At 31.5% G+C, this 19,494-nt stretch overlaps 2 protein-coding genes across 5 annotated transcripts; both read left to right on the forward strand.

Annotated features, from left to right (window-relative positions):
- The first annotated feature begins 981 nt into the window (after nt 1-981).
- On the forward strand, nt 982-14,423 carry LOC126674810 (SNF2 domain-containing protein CLASSY 3-like). Of its 3 annotated transcripts, XR_007639627.2 has the most exons (7): nt 982-1,231; nt 8,869-10,031; nt 10,698-10,856; nt 11,393-13,281; nt 13,517-13,572; nt 13,659-13,760; nt 14,257-14,423. XR_007639627.2 is itself a non-coding variant. In XM_050369324.1 (6 exons), the coding sequence occupies exons 2-5, from the start codon at nt 8,880-8,882 to the stop codon at nt 13,527-13,529; spliced, it is 3,213 nt and encodes a 1,070-aa protein (XP_050225281.1). In that variant the 5' UTR covers nt 982-1,231; nt 8,869-8,879; the 3' UTR covers nt 13,530-13,572; nt 13,659-13,921. The 3 variants fall into 3 exon arrangements, 2 of the variants coding, with proteins under 2 accessions (XP_050225281.1, XP_050225283.1); XM_050369324.1 differs by lacking the exon at nt 14,257-14,423 and having other exon boundaries at nt 13,659-13,921; XM_050369326.2 differs by lacking the exons at nt 982-1,231; nt 14,257-14,423 and adding an exon at nt 8,615-8,792 and having other exon boundaries at nt 13,659-13,921.
- A 2,380-nt stretch (nt 14,424-16,803) lies between these two features.
- LOC126675398 (60S ribosomal protein L37a) lies at nt 16,804-18,366 on the forward strand. Of its 2 annotated transcripts, XM_050370038.2 has the most exons (4): nt 16,804-16,936; nt 17,379-17,418; nt 17,822-17,910; nt 18,034-18,366. In XM_050370038.2, the coding sequence occupies exons 1-4, from the start codon at nt 16,934-16,936 to the stop codon at nt 18,178-18,180; spliced, it is 279 nt and encodes a 92-aa protein (XP_050225995.1). In that variant the 5' UTR covers nt 16,804-16,933; the 3' UTR covers nt 18,181-18,366. The 2 variants fall into 2 exon arrangements, with proteins under 2 accessions (XP_050225995.1, XP_050225994.1); XM_050370037.1 differs by lacking the exon at nt 16,804-16,936 and having other exon boundaries at nt 17,373-17,418.
- The last annotated feature ends 1,128 nt before the right edge of the window (nt 18,367-19,494 follow it).

Below are 19,494 nucleotides of genomic sequence, written 5' to 3' on the forward strand. Positions count from 1 at the left end.
TTGAAAAAAAATAAATTCTCTTTCCTATGTGTAGCTTAGGTGGACGTTTTTAAAAAGTTAACGCGTTAAATTTGGAGCGTGATTTCACGCATTTGACAGACTTCCATACAAGAACCTACAATTGCGAATCCGTGGAGTCGAAGGACCAGTAAAAGACAAAATTTTGTTTAAAAACTAGATAATTAAAACAGGTATAGTTTAAGGATATGGAAATGGGTTTTTCCTTTTCTTTAAAAAAAATTACAAAATCAATTTAAATCAATAGCTAATTATTTTTTTGATGTTGTTTTTGAGTTTTGTGGAAGTTTGAGGTGAGTTTGGGGTGATTAAATTTATAAAAAATTTATGAAAAATATTGATGGAATGAAGTTTGAATTTTGTTTCATTTTTTCAATTTTAATTGAAAAATTATTAGAAAACTTAAGTTTAAGAATTAATATTATTTAGTTAAGGTTTTAATCATGAAAACATGGAGTTATGTGGTGGTTTCGATAAGTCAAGTACAATAGTTTCGGTAGTATCAAACACGGTCTTTTGATCTGATGTACGATAATCTCATCCATAAATGAGTGAGGTTATCTAGTCGATATAAAAGACATTTTCTAACTGAGTTAGGCGGCGACTCCATTTTTCAAACCTTTTCAGATCTGAAGTTAGCCATATGCATGAGTGTAGGGGCGAGCAGAAACCGAACCAAATTGAAAGATCGGACCGAACCGAACTAAAATTTGTTGTTTGGTTTGGTTTTTCGATCAAAACAGTCTAGTTTAGAGATAAATATGGAGAAGTTTGGAATTTGGTGTTTGATTTGATTTGAAACTATTGAAAATCGAAAAAACCGATAACAACGAATAAGATGACCTAATTTGGTCCAACTTATTTTTATCCATAAAATACCTACTAAACTACGTCGTTTCAATATTATATATATATATATATATATATATTCCTCCTTATGACATTTTAAAACCCTACTTTTTTTTCTTCTCTCTCACACGCCGCCACTCTCTCCTTCTCTTACTATTATTTTTGTTTTCCACCACTAAAAACCCTAAATTTCTAATTGGTTTCTTAAATCTCTCTAACTAATACCTTCTATATTAACACTCTATTTAATCATATTTTTCCTCAATGAATTTGCATGGTGATTCGATGGAAAACCATCTATTTAGTTTCTTCGAATCTGTCAATTTTCTTCACAAATAGAGATTTTGCTTGAACCCCTTAAAAGGTAAACATTTAATCATATGCATTTCTTTTAATATTAATATTTTTGTATTATTAGTATAAATTTGGAACTGCGTGTTTCATTTTAGCTTTATTAATGGTATAAAAAAAATTTAATTCATTTTTTCTTTACATTTGACAGATCTATAACTCTAAACAAGAACAAGTTGCTGAAGATATTGTTTCTTTTTTTTGTTTCTTTTGAATTAGATTTATGAATTCGTTGTATTTATCTCTTTTCAATTATTTTTGGTATTAAGAGTAATTTTAATTTATGTTGACATAATCTGTATTATGATTTATAAAGTTGTTCATTTTATGGAGTATGATTATGTAAATGGAGTGAGTTTCGGTTTTCATTTGGTAGTTTATAAAGTTTTGGGCTTTACTTCTAATTTTTAATGTTTGTATTTAATTTTGGATTAGAAAGGGCTGTTCAAAAAGATTAAACCGAGTTTAAAAACCGAAATCAAACCGAACCGATCGAAAAATTTGGTCAAAAAAAATTTGGTTTTTGGTGAAAAACATTACGGTTCGGTTTATAATTTAAAAACTTTGGCATCAGTCGGTTTTGGTTGATTCAGAACCGAACCAAACCGACCAATACTCACCCCTACTTGGGTGAGCGGCTCCTGAAGTCCACTCCGCTCACACCTATGCGTTAATGGGGAGAGCTCGAAAAACACCTGAAAAATGGTGAAAATGAAATGAGGAAGATGAGATAGGCTTTAAAAGACTTGGTCATAATTACAATTTTATAAATAAACCAAATTTTAGGGCTAAAACTGATTTTTTTATCCAATTTCAAATTCTTCTGATCACTTTCAAATATTATCTTATGAATATTAAATTCAAAATTAATATTTTGGGGATTTTAAAATAATTATTTTAGCGTTTTTAAATTTAAATTCTTTAAAATTTGCTTTAAATACTCAAAAATAGTATTTTAAGCTATCCATATCCCTATTCACTTATACATGTATTTAAATTCATATTTTGAATTTAAAAACTATTTTTCATAATTCCAATTGCTCAAATTAAGATGTGTGAATTAAATAACAATTAAAATTTTCGAGGCATTACATACCGGTTCCGAGCCGGATTGGGTGTGCACGGATCCTGTATATCTCCAAAACTGAACCGAAAACCGGACCAAAAATATCCAGAAACCAAAATATATCTGTTGACCATTGACTTTCCCGAACCGAACCGTACCGAAAATTTTATTGGTATGGTTCTGGATATAAATAACCGTACCGAGAACCGAATCAAACCGTACCGAAACGAAGTACCGAATTTATACCTGAAGAACCGAAATTATGTATATATTATTCTACATTTAATTTGATTATTGTATTCATATTAACTTTAAATTACTAAACATTAAAATTGTTTATAAAATTATATGAATTTGTCAAATATTTAATAATTATTAAAAGTATTTTTAAAAAATATATGAACAATTTATATATTCATTATTTTCTATTATTGACCAAATTACATAATTTTAACAAAAATGATATAGTTTAGATTTGAGAATAGATAAAAGTACCCTTATTAAATAATAAAAAAATTAATATTAAATCGAACGATAATATACATGTTGTGGATTTTTATTTTATTGATGATTATTTATTTGTGATAGTTGAAAATATAAAAAAACGAATGAGTAGCTAATTAATATTAAAAATCAAAATAATATATTATAATATAGTAGAGATCATATTTTAAATAAAACAATATTAATCGTTATAGTGATATCTGTACCGAACCGTACCGAAACATTAAAACCGAATCTCCGTACCGAACCGTATCAAAATATAAAATCTCCGAACCGAAACGAACCAATTATTGATATGGATCCGGAGATTCAATTTTTAATATTTTCGATTTTTGGTTTGGTTCCAAAAATTTATCAATCCCTGGATTTTTTCGAATGGTGCTCATCCCTGGGCTAAACCAGCCCATGGCCACCTCTACAATGGCTAAAAGCCCTCAAATCCGAGGGAGTACCTGCTTTTCTTGCTTTCCCGAGGATAAAACAAAGAGCATCATTTATTAATGAAGATCTTTTTGAATTAATTCTACTTAAGTACTTGTTAGATATTTACCTTTTCTGCCATTCAAACTTTTACCTTTCTTTTTGACTTAATTGAAAGTACCTGTACCCTTTTGTGCATTGTTTGGCTCGTTTATCTCTTGAAAATTACTCAATATGGTGAACTTTTTAATAATTAATACTCACTAAATTAATAATTCAAATAATTAATAAAATTTTAGAAAACTAATTTCAATATTACATCTTATTTAATATTTAATAAATTAATAATTTTAATAATTAATAATTTTTCAATCCACCGTGTATATTAATTATTAGAGAATCGACTGTATTTATAGTTCAAACTTAAAACTTATGTCCCAATAAAAATAAAAAAATACTCAATAATTCTTACTCCTATCTATTAAAAATAGGTGTTAGTTTAATATAAAATTATCAAAATAATTTCAAAATCTTAACATAAAATTAAATATACATCTTGATTTTTGCAAATTATTAATTCATAAAGTTATTTAAAAAATAATATAATAGTATTATTATAAATTAACCGCAATTAACTATTTTTCTTTCTCAATAATATTATTTTTTTTATCTTTATGAGATGGATGCAATAATTATTTATTTTTATATATTAAAAGTAATTTATAAATATAATTACATACAATTAAATCGAGTCGGTTTTCAGTTTTAGATATTTTATCTAATTTAAACTTGATCTTTTAAAATAGAATTTAATTAAATTCGACTCGAATTTTAAATTTTGATTTTAAAAATCAATAAAAGCCCGAATTTTAAATTAGATAATTGGCCATAGGATTTTGGCTATGGCATTCTAAATTGGAAAGTATTGGTACACTCTATGCATTGAATCGAGACAGACCAGTCTCGCCTAGGCGAGTGGAAGCCCTCGGGGACTTAATTCTCTCTCCAGTCTATCTCTCCCTCTCAAACCCTAAACTCCTTGCAGCCGCACTTCACACCTTGCAAGGGGAGATGGTTTTTTGGCCTTTTTGGCCAAAAACCATCTCCCCACCCTTCAATTTCTTCTATTTTAAATAAATAAATGGCTTGCTTATCTTAGATATTTAGTTTATTGGTCTTTTCACATGTTATTGTGAAGAAATTAGATTTTAATTTCTTAGTTTATCTACCCTAAATGGGTTTTCGTTAGTCTTTTTCTCTTATGGTTTCCGGCTTCGGCGGCTTCCGGCGGCTCCGATAGCTTCAGTCTCTCCAGCGGCTCCGACGTTATTTTCACGTTTCCGGCGTGTCTCCGGCGTTTCTGACGTGTCTCTGGCGTCTCCGTTTGGAAGATTAGTTTTACAGATTCTAATGTTTGCAATTAATTTTAGTTTTTTAGATGTTTAGATCTATGACTTTAATTATTGTAATCATTTAAATTTGTAGGTTGATATACTCATTTGACTAGATCTATTATTAGATTTAGTGTTTGATGAGTTGATTGGGTGGCTCTTAGTAGCCGAAAAACCCTTAGAATGTTATTGTAATATCTAGCACAATTATTTTGTGGCTAGATTTGAGACTTTTATAGTCGAATTATCAATGAAGATATTAATCTTTCCGGCAAAAAAAAAAGTGGAAGCCCTCTCCTCCTGATGTAATTAAAATTAATTTTGACGCATCCGTGAATATTGCATCAAATGACTATGATGTTATAGTGCAGGATTGCGGTTATTTATGTGTCAATTTTTCAAATTTTTTTGGTTGGTTTTATTAGGCGATCTTGTAACTGGATAGTCCATTTCGTGGTTAGAAAAGTACTTATTAATAAAGTTTATGTTGTATTTTTCTAGTCCAAATGTTGTGGCTAGATGCGAGACTTTATGAATTGGATTTTTCTTATAAATGAATATATCTTTCTGTAAAAAAGTATATTTATACATGCATAATTTTGCTCATGGATCTCTTAAATTTCTCTATTCATAGTTCACACTTGTTTTTTCGAATCCACATTTGTTTGTCATAGTGCATATTTAAAATTTATTTTATTTATAATCATTAGTCAAATCAAAATAAAAAAAAGTCATTTTTTTGTCCCTTGATATTAAAAAATTCGTGTTAATTAAATATAAAATTATTAATATTTTAAAACTTTATCGTATAAATATTAAATGTGCATTTTGATTTTTGCAAATTTATTCATAGATTTATTATCAAAAACTAAAAAAGGATAATTTAATAATGTTATACTCCCTCTTTTCCATAGAATAAAAAACATTTATTATTTTATCTTTCTATGTTTTGCTTCTATTAATAATAGTGAAATTTTTTATAAAATTTATTTGAGATATGACAAATGAAGGATAAAAAAAAGTTTAATATAAAAAACTTTAAAAATAAAAGTGAAATTTTTGAAATAGGATATTTCAAAATAAATTATGAAAATTTTAAAATGGGACAAAAAATACTACTCCCTCCGTTTTTATTTAATTGTCCATTTAGCCAAAATCCTACATATTAAAAAAGTGGAATTTTTGTCTTAAATTATAAAAATAAATACTAATATAACCCTACTATATAATACTCCCTCCGTCACAATAGAGTAGTCCACTTTGAAAAATCTTTTTGTTCTAAAAATTTTACTTTCAAAAAGTAACAAACTTTTACACTCAATTTTTCTATATTACCCCTATTTTAAATCCATTAATGAGTAAATTGAAAGTAAATTGCAAGTAGACCACATATTAAACAGGGGTATGATAAGAAAAATCAGGAAAATTTTACAAAACTCATAAACAATAATTACTTTTCTTAAACTGTACGATAAAGGCAAAGTGGACAAACTTATTAGGACGGAGGGAGTAAATGTTTTGTAAATTGAATTATAGAGTTATATACTCCCTCCGTCCCATTTTATTTGTTCACTTTCTATTTTCACACATATTAAAAAAACATTAAATGCTAACGATTATTCCTTTTGTACCTTTTTTTAATTCGTGAAGTAATTTAGAATTACTATATTGAAAAAAGAAAAATAGCCAATACAATACTAACAACATTAAATGCCAACATAAATGTAAAAATAATACCATTAACATTAAGGGTAAAAGAGAAACATATGTGTTTATAATACAATTGTGACAATCATTTTGGGACATCTAAATATAGTATAATAGACAAATAAAATGGGACGGAGGGAGTATTAGGAAGGGATAGATTTGGAAGATAATACTTTCTTCATCCTAAATTGATAGGCATTATTTCATTTTTTTTCTAAATTATAGGAATTAGATATTTATCTCACTAAGTAATTGTCAAATATACCCTCATTAATTATAGAGAATATCTTGAAAAGACAACAAAGGTCGCTAAAAACAAAAATTATCACTATATTAAAGAGAAATTCTTAGGTAGACTCAGTACACCACGTCATCCGTAGACTAAACTTATCACTTAGAGACACGTCATTAAAATGATGGCAATCTTGTAATATTACCATTCAAAAATGTAAATAAGTAATAAACGAATTTACAAGATTGCCATCATTTTAATGACGTGTTATTATATGATAGGCTTAGTCCACGGGTGACGTGGTGGACTGAGTCTACCTAAGAATCTCTCCTATAAAAAATGAGGATATGTTTGACAATTACTTAGTAAGATGTATATATTATATATATATTACCAATTTTCATAAAAATGAAATTATTTATATATTTCAATAAAAATTATATGAATTTATTAAATATTTAGTTATTATTAAAAATATTTTTTTAAAAATTGATATAAAAAATTTACATATTTATTACTTTCTATCATTGACTAAATTATATAGTTTTAATAAAAATGATATAGTTTTCGACTTGATAATAGATAAAAGTAACCTTATCAAATAATAAAAAATATATTAAATCAAACGATAATATGTTGTGCTTTTTTATTTTAGTGATGTTTATTTTTTGTGATAGTTAAAAATATATAAAAAAATGAATGAATAAGCAACTAATTAATTTTAAAAGTTAAAATACTATATTATAATATAGTAGAGATCATATTTTAAATTAAAACAATATCTGTGGTTCAGTGATATCCGTACCGAACCATTAGAATTGAATCTCGTACTGATCGTACCGAAAAATAAAATCTCCAAATTGAACCAAACCGATTATTAATACGGATCTAAAAATTCAATTTTTAATATCCAATTTTTAGTTTGATTCCGAAAATTTGTCAATTTTTGGATTCTCCCGAACCGTGCCCACCCCTGGTCTTCTCCACTTACTCATAACAGTTGTAGGTGTAATTGAATGCATTATTAATAACCCTGCAAGTTACCTATAACGTGTCAACCATTTTTTACTTTAAAAAACTCTTGTTCACCCTTAATTGCATTTAAAAGATTCCCTGTCGTTTACTTTTCCGATTTTTAGAAATCAGATTCATCAGAAGAATAATAAAAACATTCCAATTGAGGAAAAAGTAAGAAGTTAAAACATAACATATGGTAATGTGAATCATTAAAGCTAATTGATTCAAAAATTGATTTGAGAAGAAGATTTTTTATTTATTTTATTATTAAACAAAATATTTATTAAATATTAATAATATTATTTATTTATACAAAATAAATTAGATGTCTAAACAAATGAATACTAATTGAGAATTATAAAATGGGTGGTGCTATTTCCAGAGTAAGATTTGATAAGGACAGAGCAAATTTTTTTGTTATGATAAAACTACACTTATTTTATGATGAATTCATATCTCTCTTATTTACAAAAGAAGGATAATTTTATAAAAATATGAAGATTTGCTCTGTCCATATCAATTCTTACTCTGGAAATAGAGCACCCTTATAAAATATGTAAATACAAAATTTTATTAAAAAAAACAGCTATAGGGTAAAGTATAAAAATAGTAGGGGCATAATTAGAGTATTTTACATAGATACTTATGAAACATAAATCTTACTATAAGGCCTAATTACACATTATGTAACACCGTCATTAATCATTAAAATCTTATCACATTTAATACACATTTATTATAATTTTATCATTATTTTAATAAAATATTATAATATAATTGATTTAATTTACGGAGGATGTATTAGACTCGATCTATCTAATTTTTTTTAAATGACATAATAGACTCGGTCTATCTAAAAATTTATATATAATCACCATTTAGCTAACTATTTTTTCTTTAAAAAAACCATTTTTTTGTTTATAACTATTTTTTAAGTTTGTCCATTTTATTATAATTGAGATAAACATTTTTCAATTGAAAAATGGTTAAATTTAGTCATTTAAAATAAAATGACAAAATCCTAAATATTAATTGGTAGAAAATCTTATGTAAGAGTTGAAGAGGTAAAAAAAACGCTAAAAAGAAGCAAAGAGACAAGAAAAACCCTTGATTTTCTTTTGGCGCGCTTTTGCCATCTCTGTAAAGTTTTACCCAAATCTCAAATACTTTCTGTTTCTTGATCGCTCTCTGATCGTCAATGCATGTTGTCAGATAAAGTCCGCATAGCCTTTTCTTGGTAAATTTGATTTATTGTGGTCCTCCTCTGTTTCTTGCAACCAAAGATTCTGATTCTTTATCAAAATCTGTTTTAGGGTAAATTAAGATGGATTATAGGAAGTCCGTTTCAGCAAGAACTCGAGGCAGAGACGCTCAGATGTTTAAGCGGATTCACGACGAGATTAAACGAACAAATGGCGGCGGTAATGGGGTTAGTGTGGAGAAGGAGGTCTCTGGGTGTGCTAAATTTGGTGGGTTTAAAGGGAGGAAGAAGGTAGAGAAGAAGAAGACGAGGACGAGGACGACGACGAAGAGGATGATGAAGAAGAAGAAGAAGGGAGGGAAGAACAGGGGTTTTGATGAGGGGTTTGATTTGGTTGCTGATAGTGATGAGGTGGTTTGTTTGGTTTCTGATAGTGACGATGAGAAGAAAACTGGGAGTGTTCAGGTGGAGGGGAGTTGTAGTGGGGGCAAATTGTTATCCAGTGATGATGAGATTGTGGTTCTTTCGGGGAGTGAAGAGTCTAAGTCTGAGCCTGAGGAAATTACAACCATTGTTGACAGTGAAGAAGAGAACAATGAGGAGGAGGAGGAGGATGTAGGCTCGGATGAGGATTACGACGAGGAGAAATCTGACAGTTCTTTTGAGTCGAGTGGCGAGGAGGATGATGAGTCGGAGAAGGAAGAGTCTCAGGAGGATTCAGGAGAAAAAACGGAGGAGGTTAAGCTTGAATCGAAAATGGAAGACGAAAAACTTAGTCTTGATGATAGTGAAATTGAGGTTATTGATGTCGAAGACACTGATGTTTTGAGCGGAGAAGAGGAGGAGGTTAAGGCTGGATTGAAAAGGAGGAGGTCCTCTGTAACTGCCTCTGTTTCAAACAGAACAAGGTCACATTGTAATACAAAAAAATCTACTAAACTCGGAGCCACTAGTAGCACGAGTGACGAGGAAGAGGAGGATGATGACTCGGAAGACAGTGGTGAAAGAGTTGGTGATGATGAAACTTCTGGTCCAAGTTTGAAAACCAAGAAACTGAAAAGTGGTGAGCAAGCTCACGGTATCTCAAGGAGGCAGCCAGCCAAAAAGAGGGCCAATGCCTTGGATGACGATGATGTTGTCAAGATTCTCGGAAATTCTTTGTTCGACGAGGACAAAGTGCTTTCTGAAGAAGAATGTGATATATCAGAAGGAGAGGAGCTGGACAAGCTCTGGGATGAAATGGCGCTTTCTCTTTGTCAAAATGATGCCGCGGAGGTATATTTTATATCTAATTGATATCATCAGTTGATTACATGCTAATCTTTGTTAATATGTTTTGTCACTAAGTTTGGTTTTTGGTGTTTACTAAATTGTTGTTAACCTTTTGTTCCAAGGGTTTTTATGTGAGAAGAACCTTTATTTTGGTGAGATTTATGCTTGTGCTTATGTGGTGTGATCTTGTTTGACATTACCAAACTGTATTGAACACTAAGAACTTAATGTCTTGAAGTTACAATCTCAAATTATCTTCTATTTGAAGTTTGTATGTTAATACCTTACATCAGAACTACCGATTTAGAGTTTGTTCATGCAAATTCTGCTGCACGATAATTCTGCATTTTAAGTTTTACAGATGGAATTGTCAATCTGCAATGAACTGTTTTATGTATTTTCCATGTCTTGCACATAAACCACTTTGCAAGGACTGAAGCCATGTACTTAAGTGTTTATTTGTGCTCTATAATGTTGAATAGAAGAACGGGTTCTGAGCTTTAATATTTCACAACTTCTTCATGCATGCTCTCGTTTGCTTATTCGCATTTTTCTTCTATTATGTTTTCTATTACAGATTTGAAGCATCTTTTGTATTACACTTGAGATAATATGTAAATGATTTCCTCTTATAAAGTGAAATTCATGTTAATTTATATTGATGTGCAGGAGGAAAGCAAAGTTGATGTTTCTCCTGTGGTCGAACTTCATACATATGCTCTTTGCCAACAAGGGATTCACCAATTTATTCTTAACGAAGAGATTGGAATTATCTGCAAATTTTGCTCATATGTCGATGTCGAGATCAAATATTATACCGCCCCTTTCGTAAGCTTCATGATCTTAATTAGCTTTTCCTTTAGTTTTTTTTATTGTTCAGCCTGCCTTTGATAGTTTGTTTGATTTAAGTGTTCTTATTTGCATTGTCTGACCACATGGATATATTTTTTTTTTTTGTACTTATTTGACACATTTTTTAAAATTTTTAAATTTTAGCTTACAATAAAAAGTTCAGATATTAAAACAATAATTTATAAAATTTACTGATTTGATTTTTCTTTCTATAAATTTATATGTATATTTATTTCTAATTGTTTTGCACATTTGAGTATTGCACTGTATTTGTGCAAAATTTGTTTTACATGCTATGGTGATGCGTAATTAAACAGTCTGTGTCTAATAGCGTTTATTTTATGTGCCTGCAATTGTTTTGTTTAAATGAAAAGAGATACCTGATTGTTAACTCTTTAGCAATCTAATTGCCATACTTGAAAATTCAATTTCATAAGCTAGTTTTAATAGACGGATTTTAACTATAGTTGAGTGTGCAATTGAGGACTAAAACTTGGTATGGTCTATTTCAGGGTAAAAATCCATCGAGATATTCAGAAAGGAGAGACCCGTATGGAGAAAATTTTGATCTAGATGACAAGCTCCATGATCAAGATTACTGTGACGTCTATGATTCTTTTACTCCTGCACAAGGCACAGTGTGGGAAATCATTCCAGGCATCGAAAGGGACCTTCATCAACATCAACGCGATGGATTTGAATTTATTTGGAAAAAGGTTGCTGGAGGAATTCATCTTAATAAGCTGAAAGAGCCGACCGATCTTGATGGTGAGAGCGGATGCATTATCTCACATGCGCCCGGGACAGGAAAAACCCGTTTGGCAATCGTTTTTCTTCACTCCTACATGAAGCTATATCCGAATTGTAGACCGGTGATCATTGCGCCTTGCAGCATGCTCCTTTCTTGGGAAGCAGAATTTAAGAAATGGAAGGTTGATATTCCGTTTCACAATCTCAACCAGACAAGGTTTTCCGGCAAGGAAAATGCCGCTGCTATGAAGTTGATAAAACCTGGACAGCTTAGTGTAAATTCCATCCGGATGGTTAAGCTATATTCTTGGAAGAAGTATAAGAGTGTCCTCGGAATTAGCTATAAGCTTTTCGAAGAACTTGTCGGAGAAGACACTAAGAGAAGTAATGCTAGAAATAAATCTAACGGTGATGTGAGAAAAGCCCTCCTCGAACTCCCGGGTCTCTTGTTTCTCGACGAAGGACACACGCCACGCAATGACCAAAGTCTTATCTTCAAGGCATTGTCGAATGTACGGACGGATAAGCGAATTATTCTCTCGGGAACTCCTTTCCAAAACAACTTTGACGAGCTGTATAATACGCTTCTGTTGGTGCGACCAAAATTCGCAGATCGACTAACTTATAATAGTGCTTCTCTTGCCAAAAAGAAGGGTGGCGAAAAAATCAACAGAGCGAAAAAGACTTGGACTTCTCTGACTAGTTCTATTGTTAAAGATGGCAACAACACATTGAAAGTTGAGATGTTGGATGAAGTGAGACGGACCATCGACTCCTTTGTGCATGTGCATAAAGGCAATATTCTGCAGGAGAGACTTCCTGGTTTGAGAGATTCCGTGGTTGTTTTGCAACCGGTCAGTTTGCAGAAGCGCCTCCTCGACAAAATTCAAGCTGAAGGACACCCACAAACTTTTAGATTGGAATATTGCTTATCTGTAACTTCTGTACATCCAGCTCTGATGCCGAATAATTCACTTGACGAAAAACAAATTTTGGATCCAGATATCGGAGTCAAGACAAAATTTCTCATGGAGCTTATTTTGCTTAGTGAAGCCGTCGGCGAGAAGGTTTTAGTATTCAGCCAATATCTCGCTCCACTGAAATTGATCGGAAAGCAGCTTGAATCACGGTTTAAATGGACTGCAGGGAAGGAAGTGTTACATATGCATGGAGCGGTCGATGCAGATCAGCGTCAATCTTTGATTAAGGATTTTAATGATAGAAGGAGTGACGCAAAAGTACTGCTTGCATCAACAAAGGCCTGTTCAGAAGGTATAAATCTGGTTGGTGCTTCAAGGGTGGTTTTACTTGACGTGGTGTGGAATCCATCGGTTGAACGGCAAGCTATAAGCCGTGCATATAGGCTCGGGCAGCAGAAGGTGGTATATGTTTATCATCTAATCGCATCGGAAACAACCGAAGAGGACAAGTACTGTCGGCAGGCTCGAAAGGAGCGTCTATCTGAGCTGGTGTTTTACTCTTCGGACAGCGCTCATAGCTCACAGAAAATATCGTCCGGCATATCATATGAGAAAAAGGATAAACTTTTGGAAGAAATAATCCGCCGCAACAATCTGAAAGACGAATTGAAGAAAATTATTTACCAACCCAAGGAGTCGTTTTTTCAAGACTCTTTCAATTTGCTTAATCTGTAAGTTACTAACCAATTGCCATCTATTCTCGTATATGCACATCAGGTACATCATACGGGAAGTTCAATAGAACATTTCTAGTTTTCTAGGATTATATATTGGCTAAGGCAACAGTTTGAAATGTAGCTATCAACTGAAGCATGTTTGTTTTTCGTTTTTGCTTCTCTTTTGTTTCCGGAAGTACTAGAGCTGCTTTGTTTTAATTTCTGATGCTAGCTAATTCTGGCTTCCCAGGAGTGAACAGTAGCAGCTGTGTGGGCTATCGGAATTTTGGGCAATATTCTTACCAGGTACATCATATGTGAACTTCAATTTCTGAAATTACTAGAGTTGCTTTGTTTAAATATTTTGATGCCAGCAACTTCTGGCTTCCCAGGAATCAATACCGGCAGCTATGCTGAATGCGCTTCGGAGTTTTGTTTCCGGAACATAAATTGCTATCGGGATTTTTGGCAATATTCTTGTATATTCATATCAGGTACATGATACATGAAGTTCAATTTGACAGTTCTACTTTTCTAAGATTGCACAGTTTTTGGCTTAGGCAACAATTTGAAATGTATAAATCAACTGATGCAAAGAACAAACATCTTTTTTGCTGGAACCAATTAATTGACCGGTTCATTGAAATCTGAAGCATATTCGTCTTTTCGTTTCTGCTGCTCTTGGGTTTTGAAAATTACTCGAGTTGCTTTGCTTTAATATTTTGATACTGGCCGCTTTGTTGAATATGTTTTGGCGTTTTGTTTTCTGAACATAAACTGCTATTGTTGTAAATTCATATCAGGTACATCAAAAGTTTCTAGTTTTCTATAATTGCCTAGACAATGCGGAATTTGGTTCGGCATGTTTCATTTGAGCATTTTTTATTTTGGCATTTTTCATTTGAGCATTTTTCATTTTGGAATTTTTCATTGCAATGTTTTTTTTGATGAATTTTTCATTGCAATGTTCTTTTATGTGTATATTGATAGGAGCTGCTGGATAGAGGGAACATGCAGGCTTATGAAATTTCAAAATTATTTATTGTAGTGTTTTTCATTTCCGTGTTTCTCGTTTGAGCATTTTTCGTTTACATGTTGCATAGCAACCGCAGAATAGAGAGAAAAAGGGTTTATTTTTTCCAAATATGATAGACAAACATACCCACTGCTTACACCATCAGACAATACTTATACAGTAGAAGATTTTGAAATGCAAATAGAATATGAAAGCATAGTCTAACTCGGAGCTTTTAGCTTTTTAACGTTTAGGTTATGCCAAACAATGTCTGATGCCCCCGTAGCAGCAGCCTCTCCCCGATTCAATACCTTCACAGGGATGCGTAATGAGCAGGTTTTAATAAAGATTACGTTACATTATAATAAAGATTGCGAGGAACTGCAGTATCAACATTATGCTTTATTTAGAAAAATAGTTCTTGAGGAACTGCAGTATCAACATTTTTTAATTATCAACCAAAAAACACCAAAATTATTACAACTCCGTACCATCATATTATCCGCTAAAGTCTAAAATCAAATTACTATAGCTATCAACTCGTTTACTATCCATTTAAAATGCATCTCTATAAGATATAGATAATTAATTTCCTCATCAGAGAATGCATATAATACTAATGGCAAAGATAGATATAATTCAAGAAATTAAATTCATTAGGACTAGGAGTGAGCAACAGTCGATTCCGTCATCGAACCATCTGTCACCCTATATGTTCAGTTATAAAAAAAAAAATCTAATCAAACTGCACCTAACAGAATTTTCTAGTTTCATTTGGTTCAGTTTATAATCGATTGCTAATTGAGTAAATCTTAGTTCATTTCATAAACCAGACAAAAAAGAGCCAAGTAACAAAAATCAGAAAAAATGGTCCTAAAGAGAGAGAAAAAAAGACCAGCGATTAATTGGAAAGAGGAGTCAACAACCAACTTTTTTCCCATCAAGATTATGTTTAATAAATGAGTCAAAAAAGATATATTAATATAAATAATCTTACCTGATGAATCACCAAGCATCGGGATTAACCTGTAAATAAATCGAGCCGATCGGTAGTTTGAGGTGTTTATATTGGGCTTGTTACACAAATAAGATGTTCATGTTCGGTTTATGTCCGATCGAGTTTTAAATAAAATGTTCATTTTCAATATTTTTTTACAGTGTTCATGTTTATGTTCATGTGCACCTCGTGTTCGTTCGTTTATCTGTTAAATGAATGAGCTCACAAAACGGGCTCGCGAATAAGCTCGTGGAGGTACAAAACGAGCTTGTTCACAAACTCGTTTGTTTAGCAGATAGACGAACTGACACGAATTAAAACTACATAATTTTGCATCTTTATTTTTTCTAAGTAGTTTGTTTATTTTTTTATCAAAGGCTAAAATTTCTATTAATAATAATGAAAATACAATAGTAAACGGTTCTTCAACAAATTGAAAGAAATATTCTAAAATAATGATGAGAGTTGTAGATACAATTGTAAATACAGTCATCGATTAGGGTTTTTCAAACCACCAAATGGGTACCCAATATATTTATAGTTCAAACATTGAAGAACATATTAGAAAAAACAGCCATAAAAATTTTATTTTTTAATCGAGGATTTAGATCCGATCAAAAAGCTTTTAACTTTTTTGATCCGAGTAAAAATCCAAGATCGAGTAAAGAAAAAGAGAAGAGAAACTTCATTAATAGATTTTTGAAGAAAACCATAGTTAAAATTAGAAGGTGGTTGATCCTGAAGTCAAACTTTAGAGGTATAAATAACCCTTTTCCCTTAATTTAACTTATGAATTTTTTATATTAAAATAAAAATATAACATTTTAAAATTAGAGTAATCGACTCATTATTTAAAATTTGAAATTTATCCTTTGTAAAATGAAGTAGAGAGCGAAAAAGACTTGTCTGTAGAGAGTGATTTTCACCCCACTTTGAATTTAAAAAAGGACAAACTCTAAAAAAATACCAAATCTTTGTGATTTTGTCATTTATGACCTAACCTTTCAAAATTTGCAAATATAATCCGTTTTGACAAATTATGTTCATTTTATAGCCATTTTTGAATCAATTTGTTTTTTTATTGTGATTAAACCTTTTATTATGACACAACACACAAATATTTAATATTTTATTGTGATTAAATCTTATATACATTTGTCATGTTGGAAAAAATTGGTTTAATTCGAATTTGGCTATAAAAGGAACATAATTTGCCAAAACGGGTTATATTTGCAAATTTAGAAAGATTTAGTCATAACTGACAAAAAATACAAAAGTTTGGTATTTTTTGAGGATTTAGCCTTTAAAAAAAATGAAAAGTTTATTAATTAATTGTTAAATTCGTTACATTAATAAAGCATTTCGATATTCTCTAATGATATTAGACAAAACGAAATTCCATTCAATTTTAGCGGGCCTTCAACGATACCGGGCCATAAAGAGTCCAACACACACAAATCCAGAATAAAATGGACTTTAATTTCGGACCCATTTGGAGCCACCCGCAGCCAGACCCAGACCCAGACCCATTTCACCGTAATATCTGTATATAAATCGGCAGTTAAAGAAACCCTAAGGTTTTTCGTACTAGCTAAATACACAAGTCTGTTGGCCGCTATTTCTCATTTAGACACAGATCTTCCAATCTTACAGCAATGGTGAATTTCTATTTCTTTTTAATTTTGAATTCATGTGTTCTTTGAGTATGTTCTATCGTTTATAGAGATTTTAGGGTTTGTTTGTGCTTTGTGTTTTTTAATTTTAATTTGTTTGTTGTACTGGATGTTAAATTTGTTTGTTTGATTGGAACTGGCAGTAGATTGAATTAAATTTTTGATGACATCTAACAAATTAATTTTGGGATTTTATTGACCTAATTATGTGAATTTTCATTTCATTTTACAAATATTTTAATCCATTTGTTTCAATGTTTTTCAGTTTAGTTATTGGATTTAGAATTTCATTTTTTTAGTATGTAATGATAATTTTGTGATTTTCCGGCGTTGTGATTGTTTTTCTATTTCTTCATTCTGGATTTTTTAATGTACTTGTGGAACCTGATATGCTGATATGTGTTGTTGATTTTTTGATGTGATGCAGACAAAGCGGACAAAGAAGGCTGGTATTGTTGGCAAATATGGTAAGCTTTATTTGGTTACATAGGGCTTTATTTAAAACTTTAGGCTTCGTATTTCAGATTTTTCATCAGCCCGAGTTAATAATTTTTAATTGAGTTGGATATAGTGACAAAACTTCCATTAGTTATAAAATCCAAGTGCTGTTTTTTTGGTGTTTTGAACCTTGTTGAGTCTACTTTTTATCGTGAGTTTACTTGATCATAGTAATGTTTTAATCTAGCTGGATAAAATTTTTAGATATAAAGAATTTTTGAAATTTGAGTCTTTCTGTGAATTTAACTTCATTTTAGATTATGGACTCAACTTCTTTTTATTCCGTAATTTGAGGTTTTAAGTTAGATTCACATTGCAATTATTTCCTGCAAGGTTCCTGGTTCTGATTGTTTAATTTACTATTTGACTTAGGTACCCGTTATGGTGCCAGTCTGCGTAAGCAGATTAAGAAGATGGAGGTTAGTCAGCACAGCAAATTTTTCTGTGAATTCTGTGGCAAGGTAAGCAATAATACCCTTTTTCATCTATTTATCATCATTTCTTTTGCTAAATTCTGAATTACATTCACCTTCGCAGTCACTTTTATCTGTTTAGTTATATTATATTCTTTTGTACCCTTGCAGTACGCTGTGAAGAGGAAGGCTGTCGGAATTTGGGGTTGCAAGGACTGCGGCAAAGTCAAAGCAGGCGGTGCTTACACTTTGAACACTGCTAGTGCTGTGACTGTGAGGAGCACAATCAGAAGGCTGAGGGAACAAACCGAGAGTTAAGCATTATTACGAAGCCTATGTCACTATTTTTAGGATATTCGCACTCTTGTTTTAGCGATAGGCTACTTCGAAATATTTTGAGTTTGTTAAACCTAATTTTCTTTAAAAGAGTTGATTTTCATCTATGTAGTGTTCTTAACATGGAATTGAAATCTCATGAATTTGAACCTCTTCATTTGGTGCTTATTTGTTTGTGATCAACTGCGTGCTGCTTAGTTATTGACAATTGTTGGCATCTATTTTTTTTTTCATCTTTTACTTTTCATCAAAATATGCGATTTGTTAAGTTAGGCTAATTATTTTATTTCTTTCCTAATCGTGAATTATCATCTTTATATGGGTGCAGCTAAAATTTATATTTATCCTTTAGATGTCCTTGTCGTTCCCAGCATCACTGTAAAAAGTTATGCATAACAGAGGCGTCTATGTACAACTTTTGACTCAAACTTATGTACATATCGATTGGTCCTGCTCCGGTTTATTACTGCTCCGGTTTATTAGCTGCCGCAACGGTTTTGTTTACCCTTTTGTCAGTCTTTGTAACATCATATTCTTTCTCCGTAGCTCGTCGTGCTTCCTGTTTCTAGCACAGTTGAAAATCACATTTTAATAAGTCATGCATGAGTGGCGGATAAGTTAGCTTCTATGGGTCTTATTTTGCAGGGGTACCATTGGTGGGACTCTTATCCCCATTTTATAACAATCTTTTAGTTCGGGATGTAGCGGGAATGAAATATTTCATATTTCAATAACTGTTTGTTTGTTGTTTCAGCATGTTTGTTCATTTTTTTTATCAAAGTAATTTAGCTATCTTGCCGAGTTTTCTTCGTTCTTCGAGCAATTTCAAATCCGCCATTCTTCCAGCTCTAGATTTTCCACTTAGCTTATCGAGCTATTCTATCCCCTTGATTTGATTGCCAACCAAGGAACATACTCGAGCTCTTTTCGCAAACCAATTTTCTCGAGCTCATTAAATAGAGTATTTGTCCCTTATCGAGGATGTAGGCAAAGCTCGTTGAGTTCACTTCATCATCAAGCTTTCCTCCTGGACTGCTCCTTTGTGAAGATAATGATCACAACTTGTCGAGCATTTATGATCTTCGAGATAATTATGATCAACTCCAACTGCTGCTCGACCGAGACATTCTTTCTCGTCGAGAGATTTGTTTCAGATGCATGCTTAATTTTGTTTCGGTTGTTTTTGATTGAATATTTAATATCATCATTTTTTGTGAAAGAAGTATATGTTACGACGATATCAAACTAGTTGAGATGTTCAAGTGTGTTATCGAATTTCTGAACGCCAAAATATTA

This window comes from Mercurialis annua, linkage group LG3, assembly GCF_937616625.2.
Source record: "Mercurialis annua linkage group LG3, ddMerAnnu1.2, whole genome shotgun sequence".
Lineage (NCBI taxonomy): Eukaryota > Viridiplantae > Streptophyta > Magnoliopsida > Malpighiales > Euphorbiaceae > Mercurialis > Mercurialis annua.

Excerpts from the sequence above, each read along its gene's own strand:
- LOC126675398 (XM_050370037.1), top strand. The coding sequence starts at position 17,373 with ATGCAGACAAAGCGGACAAAGAAGGCTGGTATTGTTGGCAAATATG. Across the intron at positions 17,419-17,821 it reads TGGTATTGTTGGCAAATATG|GTACCCGTTATGGTGCCAGT; the intron begins GTAAGCTTTATT and ends TATTTGACTTAG. Across the intron at positions 17,911-18,033 it reads TCTGTGAATTCTGTGGCAAG|TACGCTGTGAAGAGGAAGGC; the intron begins GTAAGCAATAAT and ends GTACCCTTGCAG.
- LOC126674810 (XM_050369324.1), top strand. The coding sequence starts at position 8,880 with ATGGATTATAGGAAGTCCGTTTCAGCAAGAACTCGAGGCAGAGACGCT. Across the intron at positions 10,032-10,697 it reads GTCAAAATGATGCCGCGGAG|GAGGAAAGCAAAGTTGATGT; the intron begins GTATATTTTATA and ends ATTGATGTGCAG. Across the intron at positions 10,857-11,392 it reads AATATTATACCGCCCCTTTC|GGTAAAAATCCATCGAGATA; the intron begins GTAAGCTTCATG and ends GGTCTATTTCAG.